At 37.8% G+C, this 18,817-nt stretch overlaps 1 protein-coding gene across 4 annotated transcripts in view; it reads left to right on the top strand.

The window, feature by feature from the left end:
- LOC117987770 (klaroid protein-like) overlaps positions 1–18,817 on the top strand; it is a 29,998-nt gene extending 11,181 nt beyond the window's left edge. For all 4 annotated transcript variants that reach the window (XM_034974820.2, XM_069502677.1, XM_069502676.1 and 1 more), the window contains 9 exons: positions 2,306–2,461; positions 6,797–6,995; positions 8,870–9,062; positions 10,236–10,342; positions 10,862–10,985; positions 16,015–16,626; positions 17,037–17,207; positions 17,617–17,729; positions 18,456–18,817. In XM_034974820.2, coding sequence (XP_034830711.1) covers positions 2,306–2,461; positions 6,797–6,995; positions 8,870–9,062; positions 10,236–10,342; positions 10,862–10,985; positions 16,015–16,626; positions 17,037–17,207; positions 17,617–17,729; positions 18,456–18,734 — 1,954 coding nt within the window. In that variant the 3' untranslated portion in view covers positions 18,735–18,817. The remainder of the gene's footprint in view (positions 1–2,305; positions 2,462–6,796; positions 6,996–8,869; positions 9,063–10,235; positions 10,343–10,861; positions 10,986–16,014; positions 16,627–17,036; positions 17,208–17,616; positions 17,730–18,455) is intronic.

Raw genomic sequence — 18,817 nt, 5'->3', positions numbered from 1 at the left:
CAATTCTTAATACGTCGATTACGGCTGTGTTTATGATAGGGCATGGCATGACTAATATGACATTCTTATTAATTTCAGTCATAAATCATAATAAACAAGGTAACGAAAATTATTTATAATTTTTTAATGATTTGATTAAGCAATTCTTGATAGACCTGTGGCCCTACCGCGGTTGTTTGACAGCTACAATGTCACGATCGCAATCATCTCTGATTGGTTAATGCTCGCTCACTATTGGCTACAATGCATTGTTGCAACAAGAATCGCACAAATTCAGCCAATCAGAACAATTGAGATTGTAATAATGGTTGATGCAGGTTTTAGACAATCGCTCTGCAGGATTACGTGATGTTTAAATAGTAATAGATACGCGAGTATCCAGGATAAATTATTATTTTCTAGGTTGAGGTTCAGCCTTTTTTTTTAGAAAGAATATTAGCCATGTTAAATGACTAATATTCCCCTTTCCTCTCCAACTAAGCGTCAAACTTGTGCTAGGAGTAGGTACGACAATAGTGCAACGGGCGGGGTTTGAACCGTCGACCTTTCGGTTTTCAGTCCACTCCCTTACCTATTGAGGCTTTCCTTCACACCCAGACATCACCAAAACAATGTTTCTTTTAAATAAAATATTAATACTAGCAGGTGGGTCACCTGTTAAGTAGGTTTATTAGGTCATTGTTCAAGGATTACTTGCATATGCAGCAATACTTATATATACTTGCATATACGCACTATGCAGCACCAGAATATCTACTGAGAAACTTTCAATAATAATATGTTGATGGATATTAATGAATTTGTTCCAGTCCTCTGAGTAAATAGCCCTTTAAAGTAGTTTTCAGTGGACACAGCAGGTGGGAGCTCGTGCTACTATTTTCAAATATAATACATCCATACTAATATTATAAATGCGAAAGTGTGTTTGTCTGTATGTCTGTCTGCTAGCCTTTTACGACCCATCCGTACAACCGATTTTGACGAAATTTGGTACAAAGATAGCTTGCATACCAGGGAAGGACATATGCTACGTTTTATCCCGGAAAACCAAAGAGTTTCTTTGGGATTTTAAAAAACCTTAATCCACGCGGACGATGTCGCAGGCATTATCTTGTAATGTATAAAACAAGTGACTTCTGTAGTCGGATGAAAACGCACAAGTGTGTATTACCTGTTATATCCACTCTATGAATAGTTCTATATCGTAATTGTAGGGCAACACAGCTGATGGGACCTCATTCCACAATTTGCAAGTGCATACAACAAATAATAAACTTGTAATGACGGATAAAAACACATCGGCTGTGCGTGTACGAATGCAGTACCACGTACGATGTACAAAAATTCTACGTACGACAAAAGTTGCACATATTATGCGTGTGATACAAATTCGTATCCGAAGTGCGCTCGGCCTCGTACGTGAAAGAAACTCGCACGCAAATAAGTTTAAAACTGAAACGCTATTGGTGTATTTTTGGCAAATATCCAACTTTTTGTTGCACTTCGCGCTTAAAAATTATCTTCTTTGTTAGGTGTTAGACTAAATAGTAAATACATATTTTTCTACTAGATAATATCCATTCGCAAAGCGTATTACTATGAAGAATCCATGGATCAAGTAAGTGTCTGCATCGTTCTGTGATTGACATATTATAGCCGTACTCAGTGTTAAAACGAGGTAGATTTATGTGAGAGATAGTTATAGTTCTGTCTTGTTTTAACTAAACTTAAGTAACGATTAAGCGATTCTGATTATGGCTGATAAACAATCATAGAGATAAACAACCATTGGCATGCCTATCCATTTTATTGCCCTTCAACACTTAAGATTAACACCTTTAATAAGTAGTACTGATTTAACTGCTTCTAAAGGTCATCATAAAGCTGTGATAGCCTAGTGGTTAGGACATCTGCCTTCTAATCGGAGGTCGGGATTCGATCCCGGGTACGCACCTCTAACTTTTTGGAGTTATGTGCGTTTTAAGTAATTATAATTAAATATCACTTGCTTTAACGAAGAAAAAAATCGTGAGGAAACCTGCATGCCTGAGAGTTCTCCATAATATTCTCAAAGGTGCGTGAAGTATGCCAATCCGCACATGGCCAGCATGGTAGACTATGGCCAAAATCCTTCTCTCTCTGAGAGGAGACCCGTTCTCTGTAGTGAGCCGGCCATTTGTTGATCATGATGATGATAATGACTACACTTTTCATGATGTTCCTCCATTTTCTTTTTTATAATCATAAAAATCTAAGGTATTTAGTACCCTGTTTAAAGTTAGTTAATTTAAACTTTGTTTACCAGGTCAACCCGCTACAGTAGTCCAGCTCACAGCGCATGCTCGACGGACAGCTCGTTCGCGGAGCAAGCGTTAGCAGATGCGAGCGTCCTCCTGGAGCGCGAGCCCACCGTAGACCACCTGCCGTACCGCCTCTACAAGATGGCAGGAGAATACTGGAAGTAAGTATTAACTTATGCCCGAGAAACCCAATTTTACCACCTAAGTTAAATTTTCAAAAACACTTTCTTAGCGCATGTCTACGTCATTCATGCCAAATTTCCGCCCGATCCGTCCGTCCAGTAGTTTGAGCTCTGCTTTAATAGATCAGTTAGTTTTCTTTTATATATTTAGACTAGCTGATGCCCGCGACTTCGTCCGCGTGGGATTAGTTTTTTAAAAATCCCGTGGGAACTCTTTGATTTTCCGGGATAAAAGTAGCCTATGTCACTCTCCAGGTCTTTGTGTCTATAACCATGCAAAAAATCACGTCAATCCGTTGCACCGTTGCGACGTGAAGGACAAACCAACAAATAAAGACACTTTCGCATTTATAATACTGACTAGCAGTTGCCCGCGACTTCGTCCGCGTAAAATTTCTAGTTTCTCATGAGATCAGAAATTTTCCCGCTGCATGCAAAATGCCTCACTTACCTACTCACTCAGTCTCACCTTACATCCTTTGACCACCCCTTTCATTTAGAATTTAGTTGGATCCTTTCTTATCTGATACCTACCCCCTAGAAAGAACCTAATACCTTCCAAATTTCAAGTAAAAACTTTTCTATAAAAACTTCTCTCCCCTATTTTACTACCCTTAAGGGGGGAATTTCCCAAATTGACTTATACAGATTTTTATTATTTAAAGCTAATACCTAAATGTCGATTTTCACGTATCTAACTCCAAAAACACAGGACCCTTAGGGGGGGAATTTTTCAAAACCGTTTCTTAGCTGACACCTACGTCCTAGAAAGAACCTTCCTTCAAAATTTTAAGTTTCGTCAGTCAGTCAGTGAGTGGTATTTCTCTTTTATATATTTAGATTAGGTGCAATCGTGAATATCAAGTATGAACCCCTTTTTTTTGTTTTCTGATGAATGGTGTCAGGTTCTATGACAAATTGTCAGGAAATAGGACACTATAACTATATTATATTTTTTATTATACTCGTTCCGGTTGTAACTTGGGCGAAGGACACAAGCTACTATAGACAGCAGGTGTAAAACTTCGGTACTGAACGACTGGTCTGTTGTCAATTAATCTGCACATCTGCTCAGACAGACATGTGCTAAATAACCAATGAAATTTAATTGGTTTGCAGCTAAAGAATACCAAAATACCGAAAAAAAAACCGGTCAATTGTGAGTCGGACTCGCAGACAAAGGGTTCCGTACCATATCTTACATATTTAATTTTCATGGCGCCCATTTTGTAATTTTTATTATTTGTTGTTATAGGAATACATATTCTGTGAATATGTCAACTCCACCTATAAGGCCCGGTATCCAATCAGATTCAAAATAGATGACGTGAAAACATTATCACGTTTTATTTAAAAATCGGATTGGTTTACTGTACACATCTCTTCTCGGCTCCACTTAGATGGACGGACGGACAGCGGAGGCTTAGAATAGTAATAGTATCCCGTTGGCGCCCTTCGGGTACGGAACCCTAAAGAGTGTGCAAATATTTAGAATACAATATAATAATATGCATTCAAAACCTGAATTACGAACAGCTGTTTTGTCGTCGTTAAGTGCTTCTACTTAGAACCCTTGTGCATTATACTGTTCAGCGGGCTGATTCGTTAACTGAGTGTTCGAGACTGAATGATAGCCACCGAGCTCATTTGACATTTATTTTTAATCCATCGAAGGTTTTCTACGAAAAATTATTTTGATATAGGCCCTGGAAAATCAAAAGTTGCCACGGGATTTTTAAAAACCTAAATCCACGCGGGGGAAGCCGCGGGCATCAGCTAGTCAATAAATTCAGTTTTGAAATACAGAGTAAAATAAGTACTTTAAAAATGTATCTACAATCTACATACTTGGAAAATTCTACGAAAACAGACATTTCTAATTCTAAATTGCATTAGGAATGTGTGTTTTTCTATAAAAAACAATAATACCAAACAAATTCTGGACTGAATAAAGCATTTATCTGTTTTCGTAAAACATAATCTTTGCACATTTATTTGCAAAGGTGGGTAAATAAGAAAAACTGTTGCCACTATTGTTCAATGTCAAATTCAACCCACTTTGTCAGTTGATTCAATCGTTGACTTGAAAATGGTGCAGTTAGTTATAAATTTTAATACGATCAAATGTTTTAATCGAAAGTTTTAACGAATTTCTTGTTTCTTATGAAGTTTTAACTTTTACTAAGTGTTTTAAGTAGGCTTAAGTTAAGTTAAGTATCGTAAATATGGATAACGTGGTGAAAATTGTTGACGTGGAGACGGTGGAAGAAGTGTACGTGTTAAGGTTCGTGGAAAATTGTTACTTTATTCCTTCATTTAATCAATGTGCTGGCCGCGCACAATCCGTATTCAAAGAATCGTAGCTCAGTTTTGTATGAACTCATGATACATTGCGCCGCGCGCGTTACCCTTTAGCTGTAATACTATTATGACAGTTGGCCGGCCGCCACGTTATAGTGGTAATCATCATTGCTTACATTCTAAAGGCGAACTTAGACTAGACTAGGAAAGTATCCTAGATTCATAGGAAACTCGTAATTCCACGCGGACGAAGACGTTTGAATACAAGGCACAGAATTCGGATTAGAAATCCTGGAAAATCAAAGAGTCCCCACGGGATTTTTAAAAACCTAAATCCACGCGGATAAAGTCGCGGGCGTCATTTATGGGTTACATAATACGTGCTTTTGAACTGTTTCTGTATGAGTGAATAGCAAAGAAATCGGCGGCAAGTCTCTGTATAAAAAGCCGATACCATTTCTATTCTATTCTATTAGAATTCTGTGCATAACATTATTATAAGTTACTAGCTTATGCGCTCGCGACGTCGTCCGCGTGGACTACACAAATTTCATACTACGTCATAATACCCCTTGCCTACGTTATAATAATACATGATAAATTTCAGCCCGATCCGTCCAGTAGTTTGAGCTGTGTGTTAATAAATCAGTCAGTCAGTAACCTTTTCCTTTTGTATATTTAGATAACCTTTGCCTTAAACGTCTTTTGTGTATTTTAGTTATGTCCAAGACATACAAAAATAGAAAGTTGCAACAATACAAACAACACAGCTCGGCGTGGCGTTCTTTACTAGGGCAGTGTGATTAAACACAGATCTATATTTGCAGCTTCGCAAATGTCATATGAACACCGAGAGTTAGTTTAGTCGGGAACTTCGATTATAACAGAAAGTTAATACCGAAAGTCTTTTGAATGGTAGTTTAATTAGTAGTAAACAGTTAGTCTAAATATTATGTTGGTTGTGACATTATAAATACCGAAAGATTTTTGTTTAATTATTAGCCATTTGACAATTTTAGTAATTTCTTTTAAGAGTAGCAAAAAGTTAATCAAAATAATATGTTGGCCTGTGATTGAATTAAATTCACATTAAAACAGAGAATTCAAAAAGTTATATTATGGTGTTGTTTTGTTGTGAAATGTTGAACGAAAACTTTGTTTAAACGGTTGATGATAATAACTACCTTTATTATAAATGCGAAAGTGTGTTTGTTTGTTGGTTTGTCCTTCAATCACGTCGCAACGGAGCAATGGATTGACGTGATTTTTTGCATCGGTATATAGTTGAAGACCTGGAGAGTGACATAGGCTACTTTTTATCCCGGAAAATGAAAGAGTTCCCACGGGATTTTTGAAATCCTAAATCGTCGGGGGCATCAGCTAGTTAATTATAATAGAGAATAACGGTATTTTAAATAATTTCTAGTAGTCAAAACTTGTTCAGATGTTGGTCGCGATGACTTGGTGTTGTTTACACAACTTTACAGGTTTCAAACTGTCTAAATAAAAGTTATGTGTACTCTTTCGTCGGTGGTTGGGTTTTGTGTGCTTACGAAATGCTTGGAGTTGATATCTCTGTGTGATATTGTGAAAGATGAATCAAGTTACGAGGTACTTTAAGTTACTTGACACCTATACTTACCAACCTCTATCTATTTATACATACAATTTTGTAGATAAAAATTGTGTAATGTTGTAATAATAAGTTCAAATACTTTTCCTAGATATTTACATTTTACAGATGAATGAAAAGAATAAGGTCTTTTATAATTACCTACCTATGTGTGCAATAGGTTCAAAAATCTCTAAACTGAATAAGTATTTAAATCTAAAAGTAGTTAAATATTATATTAAGTATTAAAATATTATTACACTTAGGTATTCTCCATCATATCAATAAAAGGTACCGGAAATGTTTTGCAGAGTAAAATGCATTCCATAAATTTTTTGAGAAAAATCCCAACGGAATAATTTATCGCTATTTTGATATCAACAACACTTTCTTCTTTTCAGCAAATACCCTAAAACGGACTACACATATTCGCCGCTGTCCCGCGACCGAGTGGAGCTGGCTCCAGGACAAGTTGCGGTGCCGAACATGTCGCGACGGTCGCTGTCGCAGTTCCGCATACAAGGACCCAACACTGCGGACGAGCCTGATATACCCGTCAAATCTGTTTGGAAGACTAGCACGGTCCGGAAGAGATTTACTGTAAGTGTCGTTTTCTGTAAGACAGTCTTGTCGCGTCGTCGCTGTCGCAGTTCCGCATACAAGGACCCAACACTGCGGACGAGCCTGTTATATCCGTCACATCTGTCTGGAAGACTAGCTCGGTCCGGAAGAAATTTACTGTAAGTGTCGTTTTCTGTAAGACAGTCTTGTCGCGCCGTAGCTGTAACAGTTCTGCATACAAGGACCCAACACTGCGGACGAGCCTGATATACCCGTCAAATCTGTTTAGAAGACTAGCACGGTGCGGAAGAGATTTACTGTAAGTGTCGCGTTCTGTAAGACAGTCTTGTCGCGCCGTAGCTGTAACAGTTCCGCATACAAGGACACAACACTGCGGACGAGCCTGATATACCCGTCAAATCTGTTTAGAAGACTAGCACGGTGCGGAAGAGATTTACTGTAAGTGTCGCTTTCTGTTACACAGTCCTGTCGCGCCGTAGCTGTAACAGTTCCGCATACAAGGACCCAACACTGCGGACGAGCCTGATATATCCGTCAAATCTGTTTGGTCTTCCAAACAGTCCGGTAGAGATTTACTGTAAGTGTCGCTTTCTGTAAGACAGTCTTGTCGCGTCGGTCGCTGTCGCAGTTTTGCATACCCCCTTGTATGCAAAACTGCGACAGCGACGAGTCTATCATTAATGCAGAACCCACAAGACAATACATTTCTTCTAACTTATAGGTATGTAAGCTATCGCCAAAAGTAAGAAAGGTTTTTTTAAAATTCAAATACAAGTTAGCTCATGACTGCAATCTCACCTAGTGGTAAGTGATGATGCAGTCTGAGATGTCAGCGGGCTAGCCTGGAAGAGGTATGGCACTTTTATTAAACCCATACCCCTTTGGTTTCTACACGGCATCGTACCGGAACGCTAAATCGCTTGGCAGTAAGACCTTGCTGGTAGGGTGGTATCTACCCGCAGCCGTAGCCTCTCACCAAACCAAGATTTTGTGAAGGAAATTTTGTGAAGGAAATTGTGTGAAAAATTAGTTATTATTCGAACTTTTTTTTTTTTTTCTGTCGCTGACAACTACTACATAGTAATTTTGCTCCATCTAAGACAAGATAATCACTTATCATTATGAACAGTAATGCGCGCTCCCATAAAACAACAAAAGTCATTAATTTTACGACTCACATCACTTACAAGACATTATTATGTCGCTTGACAGACAGACCTTGGACAAACCAGTATGATAATCTGTAACGAATTTTTGCATAATATGACATAACTGACTGGTAAGCTATTTAAAGTATGTTATACCAAGTTACATTTTTAAGTTGGCTTATTTTTCATTTATTGTTAAATTTTTTAGTTTGCCTGCGTTGGTCTGGACAAATATTTTACCTACCCACTTTGTGTTTGTGAAATGGTTCAAAAAATAAACAGGATTTTCAGGAAACACGTAAAGTTTTATACTTTTTAGCAATACTAATTACTATTGCTAAACTTATACGTTTAGCATAGTTTTAGGCTATTTTGCGTGGAAATAAATTCAAACTTGTATTCAGTGTTCTTTATTATGAATGTTGGAATCTAATTTGACACCGTTTTAGGCTGTTTAGATTGGAAATGAGCTAAGATTTGTATTCAATGGGCCAAAAACATCCAGATTAAAAAATAGTATTTTCTTCAGAAGTGTACCTATTATGCGTACAAAATGAGATCTCACTCGCCATTTAGCTCTGTGTCAACTGTCATGTCAAAAGTATGGTTCACTTTTAAAATAAGGACTAAAATCGTACCTTTGATATGACAGTTAAAATGGCGAGTAACTTCTCATTTTGTACGGACTATAATTACACAGTTTTGTTTGCCAGTTCCTAATATTTTCATTCATTTTTTTTTCAGACGGTAGACAGTTCAGATGACGAGTGCGCCTACACCCGCAACGGCGCGTACACTAAAGCTGACGACCGCTGGTGGATCACACGGCTGCTGGCGGCCGTCGTAACCGCCGTAACCACCGCAACCGGCAACGCGTACAGGAAGGTTGCGGGGCCTTCGCACAGATACCCGTACACTGACCGCAGACCTGCCCAGAGTATGTCACTTTCTTATTTTCTAAGTACATTAGTCCGTACTCAAAATGGCCACCAAAAAGAACAGCTGTTTTTAGACCGTCATCTCTTATTGACATGAAGGTCGCCGGCCTTCGCACAAATACCCGCACACTCGCGCGCCGTGAATCTGCCAAGTATAAGTTACAGTTAAAATGGCGCTAAACAGAACAGCTGTATTGAGGCCGCCATCTTTTATCAAGGTGAAGGTCGTGGGGCCTTCGTACAGACGCTCGCAGACCTACCAAGAGTTAGTTATAGATATTGCAATAGTTTAGGTAGTAAAGTAGATGATAGCTGGTGGATCCCACTGCTGCTGGCGGCCGTCGTAACCGCCGTAACCACCGCAACCGGCAACGCGTACGGGAAGGTTGCGGGGCCTTCGCACAGATACCCGTACACTGGCCGCAGACCTGCCCAGAGTATGTCACTTTCTTATTTTCTAAGTACATTAGTCCGTACTCAAAATGGCCACCAAAAAGAACAGCTGTTTTTAGACCGTCATCTCTTATTGACATGAAGGTCGCCGGCCTTCGCACAAATACCCGCACACTCGCGCGCCGTGAATCTGCCAAGTATAAGTTACAGTTAAAATGGCGCTAAACAGAACAGCTGTATTGAGGCCGCCATCTTTTATCAAGGTGAAGGTCGTGGGGCCTTCGCACAGACGCTCGCAGACCTACCAAGAGTTAGTTATAGATATTGCAATAGTTTAGGTAGTAAAGTAGATGATAGCTGGTGGATCCCACTGCTGCTGGCGGCCGTCGTAACCGCCGTAACCACCGCAACCGGCAACGCGTACGAGAAGGTTGCGGGGCCTTCGCACAGATACCCGTACACTGACCGCAGACCTGCCCAGAGTATGTCACTTTCTTATTTTCTAAGTACATTAGTCCGTACTCAAAATGACCACCAAACAGAACAGCTGTTTTAGGCTGTCATCTCTTATCGACGTGAAGGTCGCAGGCCTTCGCTCAAATCACTCGCGCGACGTTAATCTGCCAAGTGTTAGTTACAGATATTACTTAGATTTTCTTTTTAGTTAGACACACTTTTGTTTTATAATAATTTAAGTATGGGTTTTGTACACATAGCGAACTATGTAGAATATTCTGTAAAAAGTATTTGTGCTCACTTCGCTCATATGAATCTTCCAGGTGGCATAGCATCGCGTGCAGCGTCGGTAGCGGCGGCGCCGTTTTACTGGGTGTACACCATCATCAAGAGCATCGTCACCACCACAGTTACTACCATCACTGAAACTGTAAGTGTAATAGTACATTACAGTCCAGGCCTGAAATAAAGCGATCACTGGCCGAGTAATAATGGAAGGCCGAGGCGAAGCCGAGGACCTCGTAAGTTATTTTGAAAGAACGAGGCGGGAGCCGAGTCCTCGCGCGATCGCGGACAGTAAAAGTAGCAATTTCCAAGCAAGTGGGAGAAAATATCAGTAGTCGAATTTGCATCATTTTATCTAAATATTTCGTCCGTATTTAAAATGGTCGCCAAAAAAAAAAGTGGAGAAGTAAGAGCGCCTTACCGCACCGTTTTCGTCGAAACTCGGTATAGTTCTTGCATTTCACGAAGGCGAGCCACTCGCCTAGTAAGGTAAAGTAAATGTGTGCGTTTGCGAACGCTTGCTCGCGACTGATTGGTCCGACATGCACGTACACTTACGCAATGCCCATGTAAACGACGTAACCACAAGTAAAGTTCACTCGCCTTCATGAATTGCAAGAACTGTACATGTCTACATGCTCTGACCGTACTATGTGCACTTTAGATATCGCCGAGTGAAGGGATTCAGGCTCGAGCGTACGGCGCCCGGCACGTGGAAAAAGCCGGAGTCAAGCGTCGCTGGTGGCCGTGGATACTTCTATTGCTGCTGCCTGCTTTTGGTTATGGATGTAAGTTGTTATATCTTTCCTTTTTTTTAGGGTTCCGTACCTCAAAAGGAAAAAAGGAACCATTATAGGAGCACTTCGTTTCTTTCTGTCTCTGTCAGACAGACAACCTATAAGGACACTTTCCATTGACTTAGAACCATGACATTTGGCAGGTAGGCAAGTCTTGTAGCACACGTAAGGGGAAAAATTTGAAAACCGTGATATTGTGGTTACATCACAGAAAAAAAATTAAAATGTGTTCATGAACAAATATTAGTATTTTCAACTTTCAAAGTAAGATAAATAAATCGAGTGGGGTATCATATGAAAGGGCTTCACCTGCATATTCTGAAACAGATTTTTATTTATTTTTATGCATAATAGTTTTTGATTTATCGTGCAAAATATCAAAAAAATACAACTGTAATACGGAACCCTCAGTGCGCGAGTCTGTTTCGCACTTGGCTGGTTTTTGTACGTCTAAACCGCTGAATGATTTTGACCGGTAAGGATGTAGAATGCATCCTGGAGATGAATATTGGCTACTTTTTACCTTGGAAAATCAAAGTTTTCTTGGGATTTTTAAAACCTAGCGCTGAGATCTACATATTATAGAGCGCACTTTGACTTTTTTCATACTATCATGTTATTATTAACCCAAATTCCTTTCAGTGCACTACACCTATGAAAACTACGAAAATCTAGCTATGCCGAACTTTACCGATTTCCACCTAGATTTAAAGGAGTTCACAGCGAATCTACCGAGTATAACACTACCGAACATCACCCTACCGAGTCTACCGAGCTTTCCAACTCTACCGTCGTTCAATCTAACTTTGCCCGATATAAATATAACTCTGCCGGACGTAACGGATCACTTGCCAAGTTCGCCCCAAGTTAGAAAGGTTTATACTGAGTACAAAGATGTGGTACAGAATACGGTGGCAGATGTAACTGATCATCTATCGGTTGTTGCTGCTAGTTGTTGGGAAGAAATGCGAAGATTTTTCCTTGGGGTGGGCGGATGAATTTTTTTTTTTTTTTGATGTCAGAAACGACAGTCACGATAATAAAGACTAACTTATATATTATAACTAAATATATGTTTACTAAGTTAGAGTGATCACGCACTCGTTCGATCCGAATCCGTGAAAATACGGATATAAAAAATATCTACGTCATATGTCAAAGCTACCATACAAATAGTACTATGACTACTTCGGAACGTATTTTCACGGACTCGGATCGTATGAGTGCGTATAAGCCCTTACTTTGTCAGTATGTATTGTTTACATTTCTTTTGGTCGGATTTTATTAATTTAGATTTTTGAACATTCGAGTCTAGAAATATGTCTTGTAGTCATCATAAAAACTGCGAAAGTATTTTTAAATTCATCTGATCTCAATTTGACCAGTCGTGAAAATGATTCGTTTACAAAATATTGTAACAAGATATATTGAGTACAAAATAATTAGGTATAATACTCTTAAAATATTTTGTCATAAGTTCCGCAAATTGCTATTGCGCTGGAACCATCATTAACATTGAAATGACGTCATTTTGACGTCATGACGTATATTTAAGTAAAAATATACCATCATCTCGAAACTTCAGTCTAGTGCTGACGTCACTAAAATGGCGGCCACGCGCATTAGAAATTTGCGGGACTTGTAATAAATAATTACATAAGCTTTGAACTTGATTAAAATAATCAAGAAATGTAAACGATTACTAAAGAGACTATTTTTTAAACGGGAACTTTATTTTAATGCTTTAATATTATATTTTATCTGTATGTACTTAATAAAATATAGTTATTGTCAAAGTAAAGTATAATGCGTCCAAAGTCAACTAACAAAGGCAAACGTTTTCGCAGTGTTGTGAGTTGTAATGTCTTGACTAGAAATATATTTTGATTCAATATAATATTTTTAATACAGCGTGTAACCAGAACGCTGGCAAAAATGAAGAGAAGTGATAGTACTAATGATTGCTGATATGATAAAACAAAAAAAAAAACGCGAAAAAATAAAAAATCCCATAATTTTGTAAAAGTTTACGATATATTGCAAATAAAACATCTGACTGACGCCAGAGGTCGACGAACGTTATGTAAGTAGGTCACTCGGAGTCGATGCTGTAGGCGGGGCACTGACCCGGGTTTTGCGCGCTATACATTGCCGGTTTGCAAAATACTAAATCACTGAATACTACAAAATGATGCAAATGGTTATCGATATTGGATTGTATTTAGGTAACATAACAATAATGCTAAGTTTTTGCTAGCGTTCTGGTTACATCCTGTATATTTCCAATGGATTTTGTACGACGAATTTTCAATTGATTTTATGGGACAAATCCATCACTACCCATATAATAAATCTGAAAGCAACAGAGCAACAAATCTACTTGATTTGTTGAATGGATACAGATACAGTTAAAGACCTAGATAGACTTTTTGTCCCACAAATAAATAAAAAAGATTTTAATAAACAATCCTCGAGGGTATCAACTAGTTGAAAATATATTAAATCAAAATATATTTCTAGCTAAGACTCACACAACGTGGCGGAAACTTGCCCCTTTCCTAGTTTGGACACATTATAATTTAATTCTCTTTTTCATATTATAATATTTATTTAAGAGATTCCTTTAAATAATTTGATTTATTGTAAAATGTATTTATTTATGTTTAAATACACTACTAAATACTCTATGGTGCTCCCCAGATAATTTAAAATGGCAAGGAAACTTATAACTAACAGCGGATGTGGATTTTACAAATTTTGGAAGACAATTTAATTTGGAATATTATTTAATAATTCCTAAGAAATAATTTATTTTTGACATATTATCCAATTGTACATTCTTTTATAATCATTATTAAACTCCTAAACTAATGTGCGGGAGCACTTCTTTTAAGTTGTTATTGCCTTAATCTAGCTCATTTAATATACCTCCAAGAGTACAAAATATTTATTTTCTTAACCTGTTAATTAATTTACAGTACAAATTGTACGATTTTGTTGTGCTATTTAACAATTTCTAGCTTATTTCAAACTACGGGATATAAATTACACTATAGTCCGGTCAATATTGGCGTTCCCAATAAAAATTGGTACCAATTATTAGAGTAATGGTATTCGTACCATTGAATATTGGGAATTTTTTGAGCAAAAATTGGTACGAATGTTGGGAACGCCAATATCGACCGCACTATACTATAATTCATATCCCTTAGTTTGAAATAAGCTTTATGCTTTCTTGTAATATAGAGAATAGAGATATATAATTTTCGTAACAGTCATTTATTTTCTTTGAATTTTATTAATGTACTTCATATTCTAGTGATGTGATTTATGCTTGCTGTTTCAAATGTTGAAAAACTGCTTCATGTATTGAAAAACTTAACATTGTAATTCTCCATCTCCTTTTTAATCTAAATTAATATAAAAGGTTGTGTGATAGGTTTGAGACAGCATGAATCAAAGGACATTACTCCCTATTCATACAGTTTTAGGCTATTTTTATCGCCGGATAGCAAATAAATATTTACCAACTAATTCAATCAATAGTTAATTAGTCTCCAGATATATAAAAATAATTCGCTAAATGTGTTGCTGGTCGCAAATCTCGAGAAAAGCTGAACCGATTTCGCTAATTCTTTTTTCATAATATTCCTTGAAGTACGGGGATGGTTCTTACGGAGAGAAAAATTTTAAAAAAATCCTCAAAAAGAATCGACTGTTAGGCGGTACGAAGTTCGCCGGGGCAGCTAGTAATAATATAAAGATGACTAATATTATAAAGATGGAAGGTTTGTTTGTTGTTTATTTGTTTGTAATCGAAACTAAGAACTGATTTCAATAATTCTTTATCCATTAGAAGGCTACCTTATCTACTAGAAACATACTTTGTTATATAAATATATTAAATTCCACCCGGACCAAGCCAGGTGGAGAAAATACTATATAATTAATAAACATAGAAACGGACTGACATTACATACATTCAGCTCAAACCACTGCGTCTTGAGATTTTGCGAAATATCAATAGGATCCTAAAAAAGAAAAACCAAATTAACGAAGATTTCTTGGAAGAGATTTATTAATATTTTTGTTATATCCTTTAGTTTATACATCTAACTCGGAACTATATGTGTTAATTCAGGGTGTAAGCTATTTCCATTCCAAATTTCAGCCAAATCGGTTCAGTCATTGTATCACGAAGGAGTAACAGACTTACAGTCTATATTAGTAAGATTTATTGTTGCCCGACGAAAAAGTTAGCCCTATTTGGGTAATGTCCTTAGTTTTTAAGATTATTCGGTGTACCTAATTGAAACATGATGATGCCATATATTTGAGTTTATTTTTTGTTTGTAATGAAATATTTGATAAGTTTTTGGTTTAAATTAAGAAAACTAACACCCTAGTCGTAATAAATTTTTTGAGAGGCAAGCCTAATTTATTTTTTGTTCATTTGACGTCAGTTGTTTTTTTAATAATCTAAAAATACAACTAGGATTTTCAATGCTAATTTAATTCGATTATTTAATTTAATATTGTATGATAATACAAAAAAAAATTAAGTCACAAAGTATCGCCTGTTTTACAAATTACTTAGATTTTAATCAATAATTATAATAAAAATGGTTTGGCTATAATTTAAAGTAACGAATTGTCTTTAAGTTTATTTTCGTTTAAATGATTTTGTACTAATTAAAGTATAAGCTATTTTTTGATTGAATATATTTCTTTTTTTCTCGCATGCACTGTGTGTTTTCCTTACACCTATCCCACATTTTTATCCCGATTCTTCCCTGCAAATTGTATAACTATCAGGGAAGGATAGAGTCACCTATTGAAAGTGGATGTACTACGCAACACTTTTAGGTGAGTCAAAGAAATATTATTTTTACGTAAAATTTATTCTCTGTCCTTCCCTGCTCGAATATTTCCAATATACATTTTGAATTTCTTTTAAAACTATGTGGGAAGGACAGGGAAACATTCCACTTTACTTACACTTGTTTTTATTTTATTACAGATTACATGTACAAGGATGAAGTTATCCCGAAAGAAGAAATAGTAATCGACACGTACGAGTCTCCAGCAATAGTACAAGATGTGGATTTAACCAAACGAATAGCAGCTTTAGAAAATTGGGCGTTGAACGTGGATACGCGTATCAAATTCTTCGACCAAAAACTGTCCAAATTAGACAACTTAGAAATCCAAATAGAGGAATACTCTTTCAAGCACTTACAGCAGAATCTCATCCAAATCTTAAGTGACAATAGAAACAGTGATGCTTTAGCGGCGAAACTTAAGAATCACTTCGATAGAAGCTACGTTTCGAACGAACAAATGGAGATACTGAGCCGTGAGGTACATGAGAAGCTGATAAATTCCTGGAAACCTGGTATAGATGAGGATGGAATGAGGAGAATCGTTCAGGAGTATCTGTTGACGATCGAGAAACGTCAGATGGAGCTCATTGTTCAGAAGGTCAAGGAGTATGTAAGGGAAATTGAGATAAGGCCTGTTGAGATGAGATCGGATGTGGACTTTGCGGGTATAAAGAGAATGGTTGCGGGCATGTTGGAGGTGTATGACGCAGATAAGACGGGTCTTGTGGATTATGCGATGGAATCTGCTGGTAAGTGTCCGTTACTTTTATTATTGTCAAATAGTCAGTTCCTTGAGCAGCCTAGTGGTTAAGACGTTGGCCTCCTAAGAAGGTCGGGGATTCGATCCTGGGATCTCCCTCTATCCTCCTAACCTTACCTACCTTAACTTAGTAGGTTAGTCTGTTACCTTAGGGAACTTCTAAATTTGCGGAGTTAATGTTTTTAACTAATCAAAAATTCGCATTAACTGTGAAGGAAAATGTGAGGAAATCACTCGCGATAGTTTTAATGCTTGCCTGAGAGTTCTCCATAATGTTCTCAAAGGTGTAAGTCAGCCGCATTTAACCAACGTGGTGGATTATGGCCCAAACCCTTCTCATTCTAAGAGGAGACCCGTTCTCAGGGGTTGAGAATGAACAATATTTTTGTTATCTCCCAGGTGGGCAAGTGATATCGACGAAATGCACAGAGCTGTATCAGATCAAGACGAAGCAGTACTCTATACTGGGCATGCCAGTGTGGTGGGTGTACACGTCGCCTCGCTACGCTCTCACACCCGGCGCCATGCCCGCCGAGTGCTGGGCCTTCCAGGGCTTCCCGGGATACCTAGGTTAGTATATAATAGAACCAGGCCGGGCTCAGTTGGTCACGTGACGGAAGATAGTATCTTCGACGGCACTCGCGTAAATGTGACCAGTCAACACAGCTATGCTGCGCTGTGCTATGCTATCCTCTATCGCTCTTCTTAGATTATAATCAGTACCCTTATAATAAATGCGAAAGTGTGTTTGTTTGTTGGTTTATTGGTTTGTTGGTTTGTCCTTCAATCACGTCGCAACGGTGCAACGGATTGACGTGATTTTTTTGCATGGGTATAGATAAAGACCTGGAGAGTGACATAGGCTACTTTTTATCCCGGTAAATCAAAAAGTTCCCACGGGATTTTTAAAGAACCTAATTCCATGCGGACGAAGTTGCGAGCATTAGCTAGTGTATTAATATTTGTTTGTGATTTGCAGTAATACGCACATCTGTTATCATCGAGGTGACTGGCTTCTCGCTGGAGCACATGTCCCGCCTGCTCGCCGTGGAAGGGAAGATCGAATCTGCGCCCAAGAACTTCTCTGTTTACGTGAGTTTTATTCAAACCCCTATTTGAATATATTTTTTTTAAATCCTTTCTTAGTGGACGTCTACAGCATAATAGGCTATCTGCATACCAAACTTCAGCCTGATCCGTCCAGTAGTCCGTTAAACTGTTTTGATAGATCAGTCAGTCAGTCAGCTTTTCCTTTTACATAATACTAGCCTATGCTCGCGACTTCTTCCGCGTCGACTGCACAAATTTCAAACCTATATTTTAACCCCTTACCGGTTGAATTTTCAAAAATCCTTTCTTAGAGGATGTCTACGTCATAATAGTTTGAGTTGTGGTGATAGATCAGTCAGTCAGTCACCTTTTCCTTTTATATATTCAGACTAACGATATCCCAAAAATGTTATCATTAGTTACATATTTTCCATATCAAATATTTCAGAAAAATTTCCAATTATGCGTAGCATATGTATAAACATAGAGTAATTTTTTTAAACCTTTGCTTGTGCTGTTATAAAACTACTATATTTTAAGAATATAAGTTAATGTTAATAATTTTATTCCCAATGCGTATTGAATAAAGAGCCTCAATAGCTCAACGGGTAAAGCAGTGGACTGAAAACCGAAAGGTCGACGGTTCAAACCCCGCCCGTTGCACTATTGTCGTACCTACTCCTAGCACAAGCTTAACGCTTAGTTGGAGAGGAAAGGGGAATTCTTTAAAAACAAAAAAAAAATATGCATTAAAAATGATCCTTTCAGGGTCTACATGGTGAATTAGATCCTGAACCACATCTATTTGGAAAATACATGTACGACGCCAACGGAACATCCATACAGCACTTCCCAGTTAAATACCCCAAAACCATGAACATTGACGGTGTTGAGTACCCAGTTGCTTACGACATTTTAGAACTGAGAGTTGAGAGTAACCATGGCAACCCTACATACACCTGCGTCTACAGATTCAGAATCCATGGTAACCCCCTCACAGACATTCGAAGCGCAACCGAAGACAGCATAAGAGACAGTGAGACCTAGCAGAAATTTCTAGAAAAGTGACACAAGTGACATTCAACTCTGTGTATCTGTAAAAGTGACCAGTGACAGGAATTGAGTGACTA

Source organism: Maniola hyperantus, chromosome 13 (genome assembly GCF_902806685.2).
Source record: "Maniola hyperantus chromosome 13, iAphHyp1.2, whole genome shotgun sequence".
NCBI classification, from domain to species: domain Eukaryota; kingdom Metazoa; phylum Arthropoda; class Insecta; order Lepidoptera; family Nymphalidae; genus Maniola; species Maniola hyperantus.
The sequence above is the reverse complement of the archived record's forward strand: the minus strand, read 5'-3'. Positions and strand labels throughout refer to the sequence as shown.